Source organism: Cervus elaphus, chromosome 9 (genome assembly GCF_910594005.1).
Source record: "Cervus elaphus chromosome 9, mCerEla1.1, whole genome shotgun sequence".
Lineage (NCBI taxonomy): Eukaryota > Metazoa > Chordata > Mammalia > Artiodactyla > Cervidae > Cervus > Cervus elaphus.
In genome coordinates this window covers 41,356,345-41,377,126 of record NC_057823.1, presented here as the reverse complement: position 1 = coordinate 41,377,126, position 20,782 = coordinate 41,356,345, and the positions used below count along the sequence as shown (strand labels likewise).

Genomic DNA, 20,782 nt, shown 5'->3' with positions numbered 1-20,782 from the left:
TGAGAGGTAGTTATATTCAATGAAGTCATGATAAACACTTAATCAGTGAATACTGAACCACTGCTATTAGGAGAAATAGGTTCCTATGAACCTCTGCTTACACTGTTATTGGTCAACCAATCAATACATAACCTTGTTGTATGTGTGTTTCTGTTTAAAGACACCTTACTTAATATATATTTTGTAAATTCATTAACATTGAGCTGACAGCCAACAGCACTGTACCTGGTGCCTGAACAAACATTATTTTCTCCATTAAACACATCATGGCCTTCCTGCACTTAGGAACAGTAGATATCATTGCAACACCATGCTTGGGAGCCATTTTGAATCGAAAAAGTGAGAGACTTCCAGAAAAACATCTGTTTCTGATTTACTGACTACGCCAAAGCCTTTGACTGTGTGGATCACAATAAACTGTGGAAAATTCTGAAAGAGATGGGAATAACAGACCACCTGACCTGCCCCTTGAGAAACCTGTATGCAGGTCAGGAAGCAACATTTAGAACTGGACATGGAACAACTGACTGGTTCCAAATAGGAAAAGAAGTACGTCAAGGCTATATATTGTCACCCTGCATATTTAACTTCTATGCAGAGTACATCATGAGAAATGCTGGGCTGGATGAAGCACAAGCTGGAATCAAGATTGCTGGGAGAAATATCAATAACCTCAGATATGCAGATGAAACCACCCTTATGGCAGAAAGTGAAGAAGAACTAAAGAGCCTCTTGATGAAAGTGAAAGAGGAGAGTGAAAAAATTGGCTTAAAGTTCAACATTCAGAAAACTAAGATCATGGCATCTGGTCCCATCACTTCATGGCAAATAGATGGGGAAACGTGGCTGACTTTATTTTGGGGGCTCCAAAAGCACTGCAGATGGTGATTGCAGCAATGAAACTAAAAGACGCTTACTCCTCGGAAGGAAAGTTATGACCAACCTAGACAGCATTTTAAAAAGCAGAGACATTACTTTGTCAACAAAGGTCCGTCTAGTCAAGGCTATGGTTTTTCCAGTGGTCATGTATGGATGTGAGAGTTGTACTATAAAGAAAGCTGAGCGCCGAAGAATTGATGCTTTTGAACTGTGGTGTTGGAGAAGACTCCTGAGAGTCCATTGGACTGCAAGGAGATCCAACCAGTCCATCCTAAAGGAGATCAGTCCTGGGTGTTCATTGGAAGGACTGATGCTGAAGCTGAAACTCCAATACTTTGGCCACCTGATGGGAAGAGCTGACTCATTTGGAAAGACCCTGATGCTGGGAAAGATTGAGGGCAGGAGGAGAAGGGGACAACAGAGGATGAAATGGTTGGATGGCATCACCGACTCAATAGACATGAGTTTGAGTGGACTCCAGGAGTTGGTGATGGACAGGGAGGCCATGCCACAGTTCATGGGGTTGCAAAGAGTTGGACATGACTGACTGACTGAACTGAACTGTAGCCTGTAGTGTTTTCTAGAGAAATCAGCTGATAGTCTTATAGGGGTTCACTTGTAATTAACTGTCTAATTTTCTCTTGCTGCCTTTAGGATTCTTTCTTTAATAGTTAGTTACCTTTATTACACATATTGTATCCTGGTGTAGGTCTTTTGGGGTTCATCTTGTTTGGGACCCTATGTGCTTCCTGTATTTGGATATGTTCCTTCTTTAGGTCTGGGAAACTTTTAGTCATAAAATCTTTAAATATATTTTCAATCCCCTTTTCTCTTTATTCTCCTTCTGGAATTCCTATTATGCTTAGCTTGGCTTGTTTTATATTATCCCATAGGTCTCTTACATTGCTTTTGTGTTTTCTTTTTTTAAAATTTGGCTCTCTGCTTCTTTGATTAGGCAATTTCCATTAGCCTATCTTCCAGGTCTCTTATCCTTTCTTCTGCATTGTTCATTCGGCTATTCATTGCTTTGAGCTCAGTTTTCATCTTGGAAAATGAATTTTCTAATTTTTTTGGCTTCCTCTTACAGTTTCTAGTTCCTTTTTTACAGTAATCTGCATTTTTTTTCAATAGCCTTTCTTAATTCCTTCAGGATTTTCATTACCTCTCCTTAGGAGTGTTTGTTAGACTGTCAGTGTTTGTTAGACTGAGTTTGTTAGACAGTGTTTGTCAGTGTTTGTTAGACTGAAGAGTTCTGTTTCACTGCTCGGGGAATTTTCTTGATCTTTTGACTGAGAGTGCATCCTCTGCTTCTTCATTTTGTTTGTATTTCTCTTATTGTGTGAGTTTAGGAGAAACAACTAGCTACTGAAATCTTGGAGGGCTATTTATAAGTGAGAGCATCCCTGTGTGGCTGGTGTGGGTCTAATATTTTTTTGGCATGAGGGCTGTTTTTGGTTTGGACACTTGCTGTGTCTTGCCTCAGCATGTGCTGGCTGATATCCCCTCAATAGGGGGCATGCAGGTATGAAGGCATACAGCTTATGCAGGTTCTCAGGAAGGGAGGGGCTGAGGCTGGCTCCCAGGCATGAGTCACTCTGCAGCAGCAGTGGTAGTGGTGGCAGATCACGCATGTGGTTGGCACCAGGCTGCAGGGCCCGTGGCAGCAGTGACAGGCCGTGTTGGCTCCCAGGAAGGTGGGGCAGTGGCCTGCAACACTCATAGGAGCCTTGGTAGTGGCACTGGCAGTGATCCACATCCACCTCTGGAGCTAAGATGGCACCTGCTCCTGAAGCACATGTTGGCATGCCCTGCCACCTGCAAGCAACTGGAGAAAATGGCTCTTATGGCAGGCCCACCCCTACTTGAGAGTCCCTCAATGGTCCCTTGTCTCCCTGGCCAGGCCCAGGCTTCTCCCCATACTCCCTCAGCTGTGGTGCATGACACCCTAGCTCCCTCAGGCTGTTTTCATGTACCTAACCCCAGTCTACTCCCCAGGGTTTGAGCTCCAAAGCCCAAGCCTCAATATCCAGTCCCCACCCAGCGCAGTGAGCCAGCGGACAAGTGTCTCAGAGTAATGAGTGTCGGTTGGCACTGACCCTTTGTGTAAATCTCTCTCTGCTTTGCCCTCTGCACACTTGTTTCTGTGCTCTTCGCTGAGGCTCCAAAACTCCCCCTCCATTCCTTATTCTCACCAGTGAGGGGACTTCTCAATGTGTGGAAACCTTTCCTCTTTTACAACTCCCTCCCAGAGAGGCATTTTGCTGTGAAACTAACACTGATCTAAAAAAACCAAGATCTATTAAAAACATTGGTAAAATTAACACTAAAGCTAACTAAAAAAACAAACAAAAAAAATGTTGGTTTGGACAAGAAGATGAAATATCCAATTTAAAACATACTAAGTTTGAGGCAAAAAACAAAACAAAACTAACACAGCACCAAAATCCACTCTCACCTTGTCTACTGCTTAAAGAGATCAAGCCCTGAGCCTTTGGAGTGGGAGCACTGACTCCAAGACCCTAGACTACCAGAGAACTAACCCTAGTGAGTATCAAGTACTGAGGATTCACACAAAGAAAGCCACTTGAATACTACACCTGGCATCACCCAAAGACCAGTAGCACCCTTTCCAGGACACCTACTCTAAACAACAAACAAAACAAAAAATACAAACCCAATCATCAGCAGGCAGGATTACCACTTCGCTTAGCCTTGCCCATCAGAGGAAAAACAAACAAAAACTCAGCACAAATCTCATCCTATATGAAACTTACACAAACCACTGGATCAACCTTAGGAGGGCAGAAATCAAAAGAAAGAAAGGGTTCAACGTTGAAACCTGGGAAAAGGAGACCTCAAACACAATAAGTTAAAAAAAAAAAACAACAAAAGGCAGAGAAATACTACACAAATGAAGGAACAAAGTAGAAAGACAGAAGTCCAAATAAATGAAGAGAAAATAGGCAAACTACCTGAAAAAGAATTCAGAATAATGAGAGTAAAGATGATCAAAAACCTTGAAAACAAAATGGAGAAAATTCAAGAATCAATTAACAAAGACCTAGAAGAATTAAAGAATAAACATACAGAGACAAACAACACAATTACTGAAATTAAAAATACTCCAGAAGGAATCAATAGTGGAATATCTGAAGCAGAAGAATGAATCAGTGAGCTGGAAGAAAAAATGATGGAAATAACTTCAGAAGAGCAGAATAAAGTAAAAAGAATGAAAAGAACTGAGGATCATCTCAGAGACCTCTGGGACAATATCAAATGCACCAACATTATGAGAAAATTTCTGAAGCGATTATAGTTGAAAATTTCACAACATGGAAAGGGAAATAGTCAATCAAGTCCAAGAAACACAAAAAGTCCCATACAGGATAAACCCAAGGAGAAACATGCCAAGACACATACTAATCAAACTAACAAAGACTAAACACAAAGAAAGAATACTAAAAGCAGCAAGGGAGAAGCAACAAGTAACATACAAGGGAAACGCCATACACTTAACAGCTGATCTTTCAGCAGAAACTCCACAGACCAGAAGGGAATGGCAGGACATATTTAAAGTACTGAAAGGGAAAAACCTACAACCAAGATTATTGTACCCGACAATGATCTCATTCAAAATTGATGGAGAAATAAGCTTTTCAGACAAGCAAAAGTTAAGAGAATTCAGCACCACCAAGCCAGCTTTACAGCAAATGTTAAAGGGGCTTATATAGTCAAGAAATACAAGAGAAGGAAAAAGATCTACAAAATCAACCCCAAACAATTAAGAAAATGGCAATAGGAACATATATATCAATAATTACTTTAAATGTAAATGGATTAAATGCCTCAACCAAAAGACACAGACTGGCTGAATGGATAAAAAACAAGATCCATATATATGCTGTTTGCAAGAAGCCCACTTCAGACCTAAAGACACATATAGACTGAAAGTGAGAGGATGAAAAAATACATTCTATGCAAATGGGAAGCAAAAGAAAGCCAGAGTAGCAATCCTCATTCAGACAAAATAGGGCTTAAAATAAAGAAGATTACAAGAGATGAGGAAGGACACTACATAATGATCAAGGGATCAATCCAAGAGGAAGACACAAAATTGTAAATATCTATGTACCCAACATAGGAGCCCCTTTATACATAAGACAAACACTAACAGACATAAAAAGGGAAATTGACAGTAACACAATAATAGTAGGAGACTTTACCACCCCACTCACAGCAATGGACAGATCATCAAAACAGAAAATTAATAAGGAAACACAAGTCTTAAATGAGGCATTAGATGAGATGGATCTCACTAGTATCTTCAAGACATTACATCCAAATGCAGAAGAATACACCTTCCTCTCAAGTGCACATGGAACATTTTCCAGGATGGACAACATCTTGGGTCACAAATCAAACCTGAGTAAATTTAAGAAAATTGAAATCATATCAAGCATCTTCTCTGACCACAACACTATGAGACTAGGTATCAGTTACAAGAAAAAAACTGTAAGAAACACAAACACATGGAGATTAAACAACATGTTTATAAACAACCAACAGGATATTGAAGAAATAAAAAGGGAAATAAAAAAATTTCTAGAAACAAATGACAATGGAAACACGACAACTCAAAACCTATGGGATGCAGCAAAAGCAGTTCTAAGAAGGAAGTTTATAGCAATACAATCGTACCTCAAGAAATAAGAAAAACAACCTAACTTTACACCTAAAACAACTAGAAAAAGAAGAAGAAAAACAATAGCAAGAAACACCAAAATTAGTAGAAGGAAAGAAATCATAAAGATCTGAGCAGAGATAAATGAAAAAGAAATGAAAGAAACAATAGTAAAGACTAATAAAACTAAAAGCTGTTACTTTGAGAAGATAAACAAAATAGGCAAATCTTTAGCCAAACTCATCAAGAAAAAAGAGAGAAGAATCAAATCAACAAAATTAGAAATGAACAAGGAGAGGTTACAACAGTCAAAGCAGAAATACAAAGGATTATAAGAGACCCAGAGGAATCGGGTGGAGAGGGAGGTGGGAGCAGGGATCGGTATGGGGAATACGTGTAAATCCATGGCTGATTCATATCAATGTATGACAAAACCCACTGAAATGTAAAAAAAAAAAAAGAGAGAGAGACTATTATGAACAACTGTATGGCAATAAAATGGATAACCTGGAAGAAATGGACAGATTCTTAGAAAAGTTCAATCTTATGAGACTTAACTAGGAAAAAATGGAAATTATGGAAAAACCCAATTACAAGCTCTGAAATTGAAGCTGTGATCAAAAATCTCCCCAAAAACAAAAGCCTAGGACCAGACGGCTTCACGGGAGAATTCTGTCAAACACTTAGAGTAGAGCTAATGCCTCTCCTTCTAAAATTCTTTCAAAAAATTGCAGAGGAAAGAACACTTCCAAATACTTCCCCATTCTATGAGGCCACCATCACCCTGATACCAAAACCAAATACAACACAAAAAAGAAAACTACAGGCCAATATCATTGATGAACATAGATGCAAAAATCCTCAACAAAATTTTATCAAATGGAATTCAGCAACAAATCAGAAAACGCATACACCATGATTAAACTGGGTTTATTCCAAGAATGCAAGGATTCTTCAATATATGCAAATCAATCCATGTGATACATCATATTAACAAATTGTAAGATAAAAACCATATGATAATCTCAATAGATGCAGAAAAAGCCTTTGACAAAATTCAGCACCCATTTCTGATTAAAACTCTTCAAAAAAATGGGGAAGGAACCTACCTCAACATAGTAAAGGCCATATATGATAAGCCTACCACAAACATTATTTTCAATGGTGAAATACTGAAAGCATTCCCCTAAGATCAGGAACAAGACAAGGGTGTTCACGTTCACCACTGTTATTCAACATAGTTCTGAAAGTACTAGCTACAGCAATCAGAGAAGAAAAAGAAATAAAAGGAATCCAGATCATAAAAGAAATAAAGCTATCACTGTTTGCAGGTGACACGATACTGTACATAGAAAACCCTAAAGACAGCATCAGAAAATTACTAGAGCTAATCAGTGAATTTAGCAAAGTTTCAGGATACAAAATCAATACACAGAAATCACTTGCACCTCTATATACTAACAATGAAAAATCAGAAAGAGAAATTAAAGAATCAATCCATTCACCATTGCAATAAAGACAATTAAATATCTAGGAATATGGCTTCTCTGATAGCTCAGTTGGTAAAGAATCCGCCTGCAATGCAGGAGACCTGGGTTTGATCTCTGGGTTGGGAACGGCTACCCGCTCCAGTATTATGGCCTGGAGAATTCCATCGACTGTATAGTCCATGGGGTCACAAATAGTTGGACATGACTAAGTGACTTACTCACTTAAACTTACCTAAGGAGACAAAAGAACTGTACACAGAAAATTATAAGACACTGATGAAAGAAATCAAAGACAACATAAACAGATGGATAGATATTCTATGTTCCTGGGTAGGAAGAATCAATATTGTGAAAATGACTATACTACCAAATGCAATCTACAGAGTCAATGCAATCACTATCAAATTACCAATGGCATTTTCACAGAACTAGAACAAAAAATTTCACAATTCATATGGAAACACAAAAGACCCCAAATAGCCAAAGCAGTCTTGAGAAAGAAGAATGGAGCTGGAGGAATCAACCTTCCTGACTTCAGGTTGTACTGCAAAGCTAATGTCATCAAGGCAGCATGGTACTGGCACAAAAGCAGAAATATAGAGTAATGGAACAAGATAGAAAGCCCAGAAATAAACCTATGCATCTATGGGTACCTTATTTTTGACAAAGGAGGCAAGAATATACAGTGGGGGAAAGACAGCCTCTTCAATAAACGGTGCTGGGAAAACTGGACAGCTATGTGTAAAAGAATGAAATTAGAACACTTCCTAACACCATACACAAAGATAAACTGAAAATGGATTAAAGGCCCAAATGTAAGACCAGAAACTATAAAACTCTTAGAGGAAAACATATGCAGAACACTCAATGACATAAATCAAAACAAGATCCTCTATGACCCACCTCCTAGAGTAACAGAAATAAAAACAAAAGTAAACAAGTGGGACCTGGTTAAACTTAAAAACTTTTGCACAGCAAAGGAAAAGACAACCCTCAGAATGGGAGAAAATAATAGCAAGTGAAACAACTGACAAAGGATTAATTTCCAAAATATACAAGCAGCTCATACAACTCAATGCCAGAAAAACAAACAACCCAATCAAAAACTGGGTAGAAGACCTAAACAGACAGTTCTCCAATAGAGACCTACAGATGGCTAATAAACACATGAAAAGATACTGAACATCACTCATTAATAGAGAAAGGCAAATCAAAGCTACAATGAGATATCACCTAACACCAGTAAGAGTGGCCATCATCAAAAAGTCTACAAATGATAAATACTGGAGAGGATGTGAAGAAAAGGGAACCCTCTTGCACTGTTGGTGGGAATGTAAATTGATACAGCCACAGTGGAAGACGGTATGGAGATTCCTTAAAAAACTAGGAATAAAACCACCATATGACCCAGCAATCCCACTCCTAATCATATACTATGAGGAAACCAAATTTGAAAAAGACACATGTATCCCATTGTTCATTGCAGCACTATTTACAATAGCTAGAACATGGAAGCAACCTAGATGTCCATCGACAGATGAATGGATAAAGAAGTTGTGATATGTATACACAATGGAATATTACTCATAAAAAGGAACACATTTGAGTCAGTTCTGATGAGGTTGATGAACCTAGAACCTATTATACAGTATGAAGTGAGTCAGAAAGAGAAGGATAAATATCATATTCTAATGCACATATACAGAATATAGAAAAATGGTACTGAAGAATTTATTTGCATGGAAGCAGTGGAGAAACAGACATAGAGAATAGACTTATGGACATGGGAAGGGGGGAGGGGAGGATGAGATGTATGGAAAGAGTAACATGGAAACTTACATTACCATATGTAAAATAGATAGCCAAAGGGAATTTGCTGTATGGCTCAAGAAACTCAAACAGGAGCTCTGTATCAACCTAGAGGGGTGGGATAGGGAGGGAGACAGGAGGGGATTACAAAAAAGAGGGGATATATGTATACCTATGGCTGATTCATGTTGTGGTTTGACAGAAAACAACAAAATTCTATAAAGCAATTATCCCTCAGTTAAAAAAAAAATTTTTTTTAATTACTGAGTTTGAGATACCTAAAAGAGACACTTGTTGAAGGATGAAAATGATACTGATAATTCTGTCAATTAACATTGTGTTTGGTGTGTTAAATACTGTTATACTATTATTTGCTAGAAATTTTCCTATAAAAATATTATGGATACTAAATATTATTTTGATTAAAAAATCACCTAATTATTTAATAAGTAAATTGGTTGTCAGTGGCTCATTTTACAGTATAAGTCCTGCTAACCAAGTATATACTAACTTGTCTTCTTTTCTGTATTAAAAAAGCTAACAAGCGCATTATTGTACTTTTGTAAGTTTTGTAAGATGTTGACACTGGTGAAACATTAAAGTATACACAGGACCTCTGTGTGATATTTCTGATAATTGCATGTGAATCAATAATTATCTCAAAGCACAGTTTAATTATAAAAACAACCAAAGAATTAGGGGATAGGTTATAGGTAATAAGCTCAGGGAATCTTTTCTCTTTCTCTGATGAAGGAATTTGACCTTGGATTAGCATTCTATTAATAGCTCTATTCCCCTGGTAACCAACCAAGAAGTATGTCTACTGTTTCTTTCTAATCAATCTTTTTTTTTTTCTAATCAATCTTATTTATGGTTCTGATTGCCTTGGTAACCTGTTCAAAAGAGTCATCAGTTGAATAATGAGGCAACATTGCTTAAGATAAAAATGACTCTTGATTGGCAAAGTGTATTTAGATTAGGTAAGTCTCTTGCAGGATCCCTGGAAACTAAGCTATGCTCATAGGTTGTTACAAGATACATTCGATTTGATGGGGCCTAGGGCTTCAAAGCCATCATGAGTCTTGCTTCCTTGTACTTGAGCTATCCCCTGAAACATCCAAGGAGACAGTTACTGAACAGCTGTATGCACTTTGAAAAGACTATTCCCACTGAATGGAAATGTCTGACAAATACCAGCTGGCACATTCTGCTCCTTGTATCTATTCAAAACATATGTGGAACAATAAAGTGGTGTGAAGTCAGCTGAAATTATGGCTGCTGGGCCAGAAGAGGTGTCTGGATACTTGGTCAGGATAATGGCCCTAAAATTACACCTATCTAACCTTAACTATATATTCTTGGATAGAAGATATAAGATCTAAACTTTTCTGTATGTTAAGCTGTATGGGTACATTTACTAATCATAATTATCAACCTTTCCTATTGGGATAGAGAATGCTCACTTCAGCCAAGAGACTGTTTCTCAGATTTGTCCTTCTGTGTGGGCTCATTTTTACCTGGTGTCTGGAGGCCTTTAGAACACACAGAATCACATGCCTTATGAGCATACTGCTTTGGGCACAGGAAGAAATCTGTAAAGGGTATCTTGAAATCTTTACAAAATATATGCTATGGTACCAAGAGATTAACATGCCACAGTTTGCTGCTACTTGATGTTTGCTAAACAAGTTATTGTCACTTGATTTTTGTTAATGAAGGGAACTCAGACTCTATGAATTTTTCTTCTTTAAAATATTATTCTTGTATCAAAAAAAGGTAGCTAAGGTTTCAACAAACGCTGCCACTCATAGGTTACTAGAGGTGATTTAAGACTAGAATTGTTAGTTGATTTTGCACCACTAAGTCACATTTCTTGGGCTGGTGTATTGCTGAGCTGAGAAATGAAAGAAAGTATTAATGTAATGTCATCAATAACCTGAATGAGAACAGAAAAAGTGTGGATTACTTGTCAGAACTTGATCAAGTGTAAATGTTTCAAAATATGTGCACCTTAAACCAACCAATAATTTTTGCTGAAGCTCCAGTATTTTGGTCATCTATGCGAACAGCTGACTCACTAGAAAAGTCCCTGATGCTGGAAAAGCTTGAGGGCAAAAGGCAAAGAGGGTGTCAGAGAATGAGATGGCTGGATGGCATCACCAATACAATGGACATGAACTTGAGTAAACTTTGGGAGATGGTGAGGGACAGAGAGGCCTGGTGTGCTGCAGTCCATGGGGTCATGAAGAGTCAGACATAACTGGGTGACAACAACAACAATAGGACAAGATTAGATTTGTATTTCAAAGTTATTAACTGGTATAGGTATAAGGCAGAAAGCAAAGAGGAACTAAAGAGCCTCTTGATGAAGGTGAAAGAGAAAAGGTGAAAAAATTCGCTTAAAACTCAACGTTCAAAAAAACTAAGATCATGGCATCCAGTCCCATCACTTCATGGCAAATAGATGGGGAAACAATGGAAACAGTGACAACTCTATTTTCTTGGGCTGCAAAATCACCATGGATGGTGACTGCAGCCATGAAATTAAAAGACACTTTCCCTTTGGAAGAAAAGTTATGACAAATCTAGACAGCATATTAAAAAGCAGAGACATCACTTTGCCAAAAAAGGTTCGTCTAGTAAAACTATGGTTTTTCCAGTAGTCATGTACGGATGTGAGAGTTGGACCATAAAGAAGGCTGAATGACAAAAAAACTGATGCTTTCAAACTGTGGTGTTGAAGAAGACTCTGGAGAGTCCCTTGGACTTCAAGGAGATCAAACCAGACAATCCTAAAGAAAATCCAGTCTGAATATCCATTGGAAGGACTGATGCTGAAGCTGAAGCTCCAGTACTTTGGCCACCTGATGCCAAGAGCCAACTCATTTGAAAAGACCCTGATGCTGGGAAAGATTGAAGGCAGGAGGAGAAGGGGATGACAGAGGTTGAGGTGGTTGGGTGGCATCACCAACTAAATGGACATGAGTTTGAGCAAGCTCCAGATGATGAAGAAGAGGGAAGCCTGGTGTACTGCAGTCCATGGGGTCACAAAGAGCCAGACAGGACTGAGTGACTGAACAACAATAGGTATAATGATATACAGTACTGATTACAGATATATGTTGTTATGTTATAGGCAATTCAATAATTAAACCTTATATAGAAAAATTTTAAAGATGATGCAAGGATTGGAACCATGAGGATGATGGGCAGTGTGATCCCTAAAGTCTACTGATAGAATGAGCAGGGTGCTGCCAACTGGGGTCATCTGAAGACACAGGCTATGCTCAGGCACACAGCTGAGCAATGATGAACATAGCATATAATGAGAATGTAGAGTCTCTGCTCAGGATAAATTTCTTAACACCATGAAATAACTGAACTGAGTTGATAAGTTTTGATATCAATTTTTATCAATCTGAGTTAGAAACAATTCAGCCAGGCCTTTCAGAGGAATTCCCTACCTACATAACCATTGTTTGACACAACTAAATTTACCAGGGGAAGTTTAAGAGCAGCTAAATTAAGTTAATGTGATCAAAAGACTAAGGGACAGTTTATGTTTATACAGCATCTAGAGGTTTAATAAAATTTAATTTATGGCTGGGAAAATAAGAAAAATAGCTCTAATGGAGCACATTCCACATCACTGCAATTCCTATCTCCCCTCAGACCTGCTTGTATCCTTTGGTACCAAATAAATCATATTTCACAAAGTCCTTGAAAACTGCGATTGTGACTTCAAAGAGACTTGAGCAGATATTTCACAAAAGAACATATAAAAATGGCCCATGAGCACCTGAAAAGGGGCTCAAATCATAAGTCTTCAGGGAAATGCAAATTACAAATACAATGAGATGCCATTAATACTCAATAAAAAGGCAAAAACAAAAGAGATGACAGTACCAAGCATTGGTGAACTTGTGGGACAAGTGGAACTCTCCTACATTGCTCCTGGATGTATAAAATGATACAATCACTTTAGGAAAATATTTAATAGTTTGTTTTAAAGTTAAACATTCCCTATTGTTATATTCTAAATGTCTATGTCCCCCCCAAATTCATATGTTGAAGTCCTAACCCCAATGGGATGGGATTTGAAGATGAAGCCTTTGGGAAGTAATTAGGGTTTAGATGAAGTCATGAGGGTGGGGCCCTCATGATGGGATTAGAGCTTTTATAAGAAAAGACACTAGACAGCTTGCTCTCTTTCTCTTTCCTACACTCACAAAGAAGAGGTCACATGGCAACAGCCCTCAAGCCACGAGAAGAGGCCTCAGAATAAATCCACCATGCTAATGCCTCAATCTTAGACTTCTCAGATCAGAACTCCCCAGGACTTTGTAGCCTCCAGAACTGTAAGAAATAAATTTCTGTTTTTTAAAGCACTCAGTCTGTGGTATTTTGTTATGGCAGCCCAAACACAGTAATACCCCTACCCCACAATCAGTTGTTCTGGTCTTAGGTATTTACTCAAGAGAAATAAAAGAATGCCCACCAAAATATCTGTGATCCAATGTTCATGGCAGCTTTATTCATAATAAGTTGTTATTGTTGCTGTTCAGTCACTAAGTTGTGTCTGACTCTTTGTGAACACCAGGGCTGTATCTCGCCAGGCTCCTCTGTCCTCCAGTATGTCCCAGTTCAGTTCAGTTCAGTTCAGTCGCTCAGTCGTGTCTGACTCTTTGAAACCCCATGAACTGCAGCACACCAGGCTTCCCTGTCCATCACCAACTCCCGGAGTCCACCCAAACCCATGTCCATCAAGTCGGTAATGTCATCCAACCATCTCATCCACTGTTGTCCCCTTCTCCTCCTGCCCTCAATCTTTCCCAGCATCAGGGTCTTTTCTAATGAGTCAGCTCTACCAATCAGGTGGCCAAAGTACTGGAGTTTTAGCTTCAACATCAGTCCTTCCAATGAACACCCAGGACTCATCTCCTTTAGGGTGGACTGGTTGGATCTCCTTGCACTCCAAGGGACTCTCAAGAGTCTTCTCCAACACCACAGTTCAAAAGCATCAATTCTTCAGTGCTCAGCTTTCTTTATAGTCCAACTCTCACATCCATACATGACCACTGGAAAAACCATAGCCTTGACTAGATGGACCTTTATTGGCTAAGTAATGTTTCTGCTTTTTAATATGCTATCTAGGTTGGTCACAACTTTCCTTTCAAGGAGTAAGTGCCTTTTAGTTTCATTGCTGCAATCACCATCTACAGTGATTTTGGAGCCCAGAAAAATAAAGTCAGCCAATGTTTCCCTATCTATTTGCCAAGAAGTGATGGGACCAGATGCCATGATCTTAGTTTTCTGAATGTTGAGCTTTAAGCCAATTTTTTCACTCTCCTCTTTCACTTTCATCAAGAGGCTCTTTAGTTCTTCTTCACTTTCTGCCATAAGGGTGGTTTCATCTGCATATCTGACGTTATTGACATTTCTCCCTGCAATCTTGATTCCAGCTTGTGCTTCATCCAGCCCAGCATTTCTCATGATGTACTCTGCATAGAAGTTAAATAAGCAGGGTGACAATATACAGCCTTGACGTACTTCTTTTCCTATTTGGAACCAGTCAGTTGTTCCATGTCCAGTTCTAAATGTTGCTTCCTGACCTGCATATAGGTTTCTCAAGGGGCAGGTCAGCTGGTCTTGTATTCCCATCTCTTTCAGAATTTTCCACAGTTTATTGTGAACCACACAATCAAGGCTTTGGCATAGCCAATAATGTCTATGTGTATGTCCCAGAGTTTGCTCAAATTTACATCCACTGAGTCAGTGGTGCTACCTAACCATCTCATCCTCTGCCACTCCCTTCTCCTTCTGCCTTCAATCTTGCCAAGCATCAGGGTCTTTTCCATTGAGTCGGCTCTTTGCTTCAGGGGGCCAAAGTACTGGAACTTCAGCTTCAGCATAAAGCCTTCCAATGAATATTCAAGGCTGATTTCCTTTAGGATTGACTGGTTTGATCTCCCTGCAGTCCAAGGGACTTTCAAGAGTCTTCTCCAGCACCACAATCTGAAAGCAATCCAAATGTCCATCAACAGATGAATGAATAAACATTGTACATTTGTGCAATAAAATACTATACACTAATAAAAAGAAATATCAATACACAGACAAAATTATACAAAAGAATTAAATTCAAATTAATTAAATAAAATTAATACAAAAGAATTAATTTCATAAATATCATGTTGAGGGAAAGAAATTAGACACAAAAAAGTACATACTACATGGTTCCATTTATATCAAGTTTTAGAACTGGCAAGACTAATTTACAGCAAAAGATATCAGAACAGTGTTTGCTTCTGGGTGGGTCATTTTGAGTGGGAAGTAGTTTGAAGGAACTTCCTGGGATGATGAGAATGTTCTATGTTTTACCTGGGGTCAAACAAATTTATCAACATTTATGAAAATGTACATGTAAAAATCTGCATTTAAAAAAGAGAACAGATAAACTAAGAAGTATCATTAACATGACTGCTGAAAGTTGCTGCTTTGGCTAGTTTGTGATATTGTGATTTATAAAACAAATATATATATACACATGATCTTCTTCCATTTTCCCAAAACCCTTAGGATTTCCTAAGTGATAAGAGTGATAATCAAATCCCGCTGACCTTCAAAGTCAGATTCACTGGGGATTCCCAGTCTCTTTCCCAGATCCCCAGGTTGGGAAGTCTGTTGTGGGGCCTAGAACTTTCCCAGCAGTGCAAGAACCTCTTTGGTATAACTGTTCTCCAGTTTGTGGATCATCTGCCTGGCGGCTCTACAGTAGGGCTAATGACGAACTCCCCCAAGAGGAGTTATGCGAGAACACCACACCTCCCAGGATTGCTGCTGTCCGTGTCTCTGTCCCCACAGCAGGCCACTGCTGACCCATGCCTCCACAGGAGACCCTCAAACACTCACAGGCAGGTCTGGTTCAATTTCTCGTGGGGGTCACCTCTCCTTTCCCCGGATCCTGGTGTGCACAAGGTTTTGTTTTTGCCTCCAAGAGTCTCTGGCAGGTATGAGGGTTGATTTTAACAGGACTGTGCCCCTCCCACAGTCTCATTTCGGCTTCTCCTTTGTCCTTGGATGTGGAGTGTCTTTTTTTTCAGTGGGTTCCAACATCCTCCTGTCAATAGTTGTGTTGCAGGGAGGAAGCCAATTCTGACTCCATGTTGGAAATTGTTTCTTTGACTTGCTTTTCACTGCTTTTATTATTATAGTTCATATTCAATGGCTTGCCTGGAGGCCCCTGCCTCTCTGCTTGACTGTAAACTAAAGTTCAGCTCATGGAGACAGTTTGTCCCTGACCACCTATGAATACAGGAGATTAACACACCCCTTCCAAAGGCTGGACATTCCCTTGGAGATGTTTTGGAAGACTGAAGACCATTTCACTTTACTTCCCCCACTGCCTCTCCCTCTCTATTTTCCCTTTTGACTCCAGTTCCTCATTGCTTCTTTCTCTCTGATCTATAAAAGAACCTGGTATCCAGACCCCAATAAGATGGTTATTTTGAGGTGCTAGCCTGCCATCTTCTCAGTCTGCCAGCTCCCCGACTAAAGTCATTTTCCTTGCCTCAGCACCTCCTCGCTCAGATTCACTGGCCTGTCATGCAGCAAGCAGAGTGAGCTTGGACTCAGTAACAGCTGTTCAGTAGCTAGTTGCGATTTTGGTGTTCTTGCAGAGAAGATGAGCACACATCCTTCTACTCCTCATACTGTGGACAGTGACTCCAGCCACGAAATTAAAAGTGGTGTTGCAGAAGACCTTTCAGAGTTCCTTGGACTGCAAAGAGATCCAACCAGTCAATCCTAAAAGAAATCAATCCTGAATATTCATTGGAAGGGCTGATATTAAAGCTGAAGTTCCAACACTTTGGCCACCTGATGTGAAGAGCCGACTCATTGGAAAAGACCATGATACTGGGAAAGATTGAAGGCAGGAGGAGAAGGGGGTGACAGAGGATGAAATGGTTGGATGGCATCACTGACTCAATGGACATGAGTTTGAGAAAACTTCGGGAGACAGTGAAGGACAGGGGAGCCTGGTGTGCTGCAGTCCATGGGGTGGAAAAGAGTCAGACATGACTGAGTGAGTGAACAGCAACAACAAAAAAGAGTGATAAATGTGTCTTTTGATAGCCATAACACCCCCTTTTCAACCACACCAGACTTTATGTTCTGGTGCTTCTCTGGTGGTTCAGATGATAAAGAATCTGCCTGCAATGTGGGAGACCCAGGTTTGATCCCTGGGTTGGGAAGATCCCCTAGAGAAGGAAATGGCAACCCACTCTAGTATTCTTGCCTGGAAAACCCCAAGGACAGAGTAGCCTGGTGGGCTATAGTCCATGGGGTTGTAAAGAGTCAGACACAACTGAGCAACAGCAGCAGACCTTATGTTAATGAGGTAATTTCTGGAAAACACCTAAGGATGGGGGCTAACTGCCAGAGAACAAAACGCTATTAGAGGGTTGAAAGTAGCCCCACCCCATTCTCAGGGGAGGGAAGAGGGGCTGGAGATTGAGTTCAATCACCAATGACCAATGATTCAATCAATTATGCCTATGGAATGAAAGCTCTGTAACATCTCAAAATGACTAGGGTTCAGAGAGTGAATCTGTGGAGGTGCTGGAAAAGTGGTCCTCAGAGACAGCAAGAAATCTCTGCATCCTTTCCCCATACCTCATCCTATGAATCTCTCCCATCAGGCTGTTTCTGAGTAATACCCTTTTATAATAAACCAGTTAGTAAGTAAAATGGCTTTCCCAAATTCTGTGAGCTGCTCTAGCAAATTAATCAAACTGGAGGAGGGGGCGAAGAAACTTCTGATTTACAGCCAGTATGTTAGAGCCACAAATAACAACCTAAACTTGAGATTAGTGTCTGAATTGGGGCTGGGGCTTGGGATGTGGGACAGTGTTGTGGGACTGAAGCCTTAACTTGTGGCATCTGATGCCATCTCCTGGTAAATTCAGTTCAGTTCAGTCGCTCAGTCATGTCCGACTCTTTGCAACTGAACTGCAGGACTCCAGGCTTCCCTATGCATCACCAACTCCCGGAGCTTGCTCAAAACCAGATCTATCAAGTCGGTGATGCCATCCAGCCATCTCATCCTCTGTCGTCCCCTTCTCCTCCTGCCTTGAACCTTTCCCAGCATCAATGTCTTTTCCAAGGAGTCAGTTCTTCACATCAGCTGGCCAAAGTATTGGAGTTTCAGCGTCAACATTAGTCCTTCCAATGAATATTCAGGACTGATTTCCTTTGGGATGGACTGGTTGGATCGCCTTGCAGTCCAAGGGACTCTCAAGAGTCTTCTCCAACACCACAGTTCAAAAGCATCAGTTCTTTGGCACTCATCTTTCTTTATAGTCCAACTCTCACTTCCAGACATGACTACTGGAAAAACCATAGCTTTGACTAGACAGAACTTTGTTGGTAAAGTAATGTCTCTGCTTTTTATTTATTTATTTATTTTGATAAAAACAGTCCCACAGCATTTATTGCCATCTGGTAATAACATAAGGGTGAGCAGAACAATATGAATACAAGTTTTAGAACTACATCTCTAACAAAAGACACCTAAAAAACGCAACGGTATTGCCAATTTCTCACTTCATCTATCACTTCTAGTTGGAGACACTTTGGAGCAGAATGATGTTATCTCCTTTTAGCATGATCCGACCCAGTTGTTTTCTTGACTTTGTTTTAGAATGAATCTCTTCTGCATCATCTAATACAAGGTTCATATACTCATCAAAACCAATGATACAGCCTTCTATCCGCATAGTCACTTGCTCATAAAGCCACATCTGAATCCGTGATCTATTTTGCAAGTATCTGAAGATGAGATTGATGGGCTGCACCATCACCTTCTGCACCTTCTGGCCCTGGCCCCGGTACGCCATGCTGGACACTCAGAAGCACCACACTACTCCACACTGTCTCTCAGAAAGCAAAAATATGGAACGCTTCACGAATTTGCGTGTCATCCTTGCGCGGGGGCCATGCTAATCTTCTCTGTATCGTTCCAATTTTAGTATATGTGCTGCCGAAGCGAGCACTGTCTCTGCTTTTTAATATGCTGTCTAGGTTGGTCCTAGCTTTTCTTCCAAGGAGCAAGCGTCTTTTAATTTCATGGCTGCAGTCACCATCTGCAGTGATTCTGGAGCCCAAGAAAATAAAGTCTGTCAGTGTTTTCATTGTTTCTCCATCTATTTGCCATGGAGTGATGGCACTGGACATCATGATCTTAGTTTTTTGAATGCTGAGTTTTAAGCCATCTTTTCACCCGCCTCTTCCACATTCATCAAGAGGTTCTTTGGTTCCTCTTCACTTTCTGCCATAAGCATAGTGTCATCTGTGTATCTGAGGTTATTGATATTTCTCCCAGCAATCTTGATTCCAGCTTGTGCTTCATCCAGCCCAGCATTTCTCATGATGTACTCTACAGACTCTTTGTGACCCCATGGACTGTAGCCTTCCAGGCTCCTCTGTTGATTGAGTTTACAGCTTGGTGGGTGTTATTAAAAAAAAAAAAAGACAGGTCTGACATTTAACTTCCTCTCCTGTAGATGAATATTGAGCAGAGCTGAAGACAAAGTTGACATCAATGAGTAAGCTCATTATGGTTCTCTGGTTGGCATACATTTAGAAATATTTTTCACATCATCTCTTGCAGAAGAACAATGCTTGCTTTTAAAAAAAAAACTGGGTATGTGCCATTTTAAGCACTCAATATTGTCTTTATCAGAGCCCTCATTGTTTTGTTCTCACCATTCACTCTTTCCCAAAAGCAGTGCATTATTCGACAGTTTGTTGGCTAGATGAAAAGTGAAGTGAGGTGAAAGTTGCCCAGTCATATCCGACTCTTTATGACCCCATGGACTATACAGTCCATGGAATTCTCCAGGCCAGAATACTGGAGTGGGTAGCCTTTCCCTTCTCCAGGGGATCTTCCCAACCTGGGGATCAAATCCAGGTTTCCCACATTGCAGGCGGATTCTTTACCAGCTGAGCCACAAAAGAAGCCCAAGAATACTGGAGTGGGTAGCCTATTCCCTTCTCCAGTAGATCTTCCTGACCTAGGAATTGAACCAGGGTCTCCTGAATTGCAGGTGGATTCTTTACCAACTGAGCTATCAGGGAAGCCCCAACTAGATGAGAAGGCACTATTGAATTACCACCATTACCAAACTGTTGAAGTATCTGGTTCCAGAGCCTGCTTAGGGCCTGCTGCTGCTGCTGCTAAGCCACTTCAGTTGTGTCCGACTCTGTGCAACCGCACAGACGGCAGCCCACCAGGTTCCTCCGTCCCTAGGATTCTCCAGGCAAGAACACTGGAGTGGGTTGCCATTTCCTTCTCCAATGCATGAAAGCGAAAAGTGAAAGTGAAGTCGCTCAGTCATGTCCGACTCTTAGGGACCCCATGGACTGCAGCCTACCAGGCTCCTCCATCCATGGGATTTTCCAGGCAAGAGTACTGGAGTGGGGTGCCATCACCTTCTCCTGCTTAAGACCTGTAAACCCCGTTTTTAAGAGAAACATGACTGAAGACAGGGAAGTCCCATATGTAGGATCTTTCAGTAATCAGGGAAGAAGTCTTCCTAGAAAAGATTCATTTCAGTATTCCTAGATTGTGGAACTCCAGAGAGTTTAACACCATTGGGCACTGCATAATTTTAAGAGTCCTCTAGTGACTGGGAAGAGGGCTGTTTGAAGAGAATTAAAAGAGAAGAGGACCTTCCTTGCTCAGGAGAACAATGGAAACTGCAGCCTAGACATTAATTCCCTTACAGCTAATTAAATAGGTTTGTTCTTTGCGGTGGTCTACTTGACCTGACTATCATTTACACAGATGCAGAGCTACAAGACACTGTCCTCGATGAACGTCCGTTTCCTCTCAGAAGAACAAGGAACCCAGGAGTCAGCA

At 40.3% G+C, this 20,782-nt stretch overlaps 1 protein-coding gene and 1 non-coding gene across 2 annotated transcripts; both read right to left on the bottom strand.

Annotated features, from left to right (window-relative positions):
• Positions 1 to 18,479: 18,479 nt before the first annotated feature.
• Positions 18,480 to 18,798, bottom strand: LOC122699964 (small nuclear ribonucleoprotein E-like). Its single transcript, XM_043912462.1, has one exon. It carries the CDS (start codon positions 18,756 to 18,758, stop codon positions 18,480 to 18,482), a length of 279 nt encoding a protein of 92 aa, XP_043768397.1. The 5' UTR covers positions 18,759 to 18,798.
• Positions 18,799 to 18,807: 9 nt separating this feature from the next.
• LOC122701071 lies at positions 18,808 to 18,914 on the bottom strand. The gene has a single exon (XR_006342921.1). It is a non-coding gene; the product is annotated as a U6 spliceosomal RNA (small nuclear RNA).
• Positions 18,915 to 20,782: the final 1,868 nt, after the last annotated feature.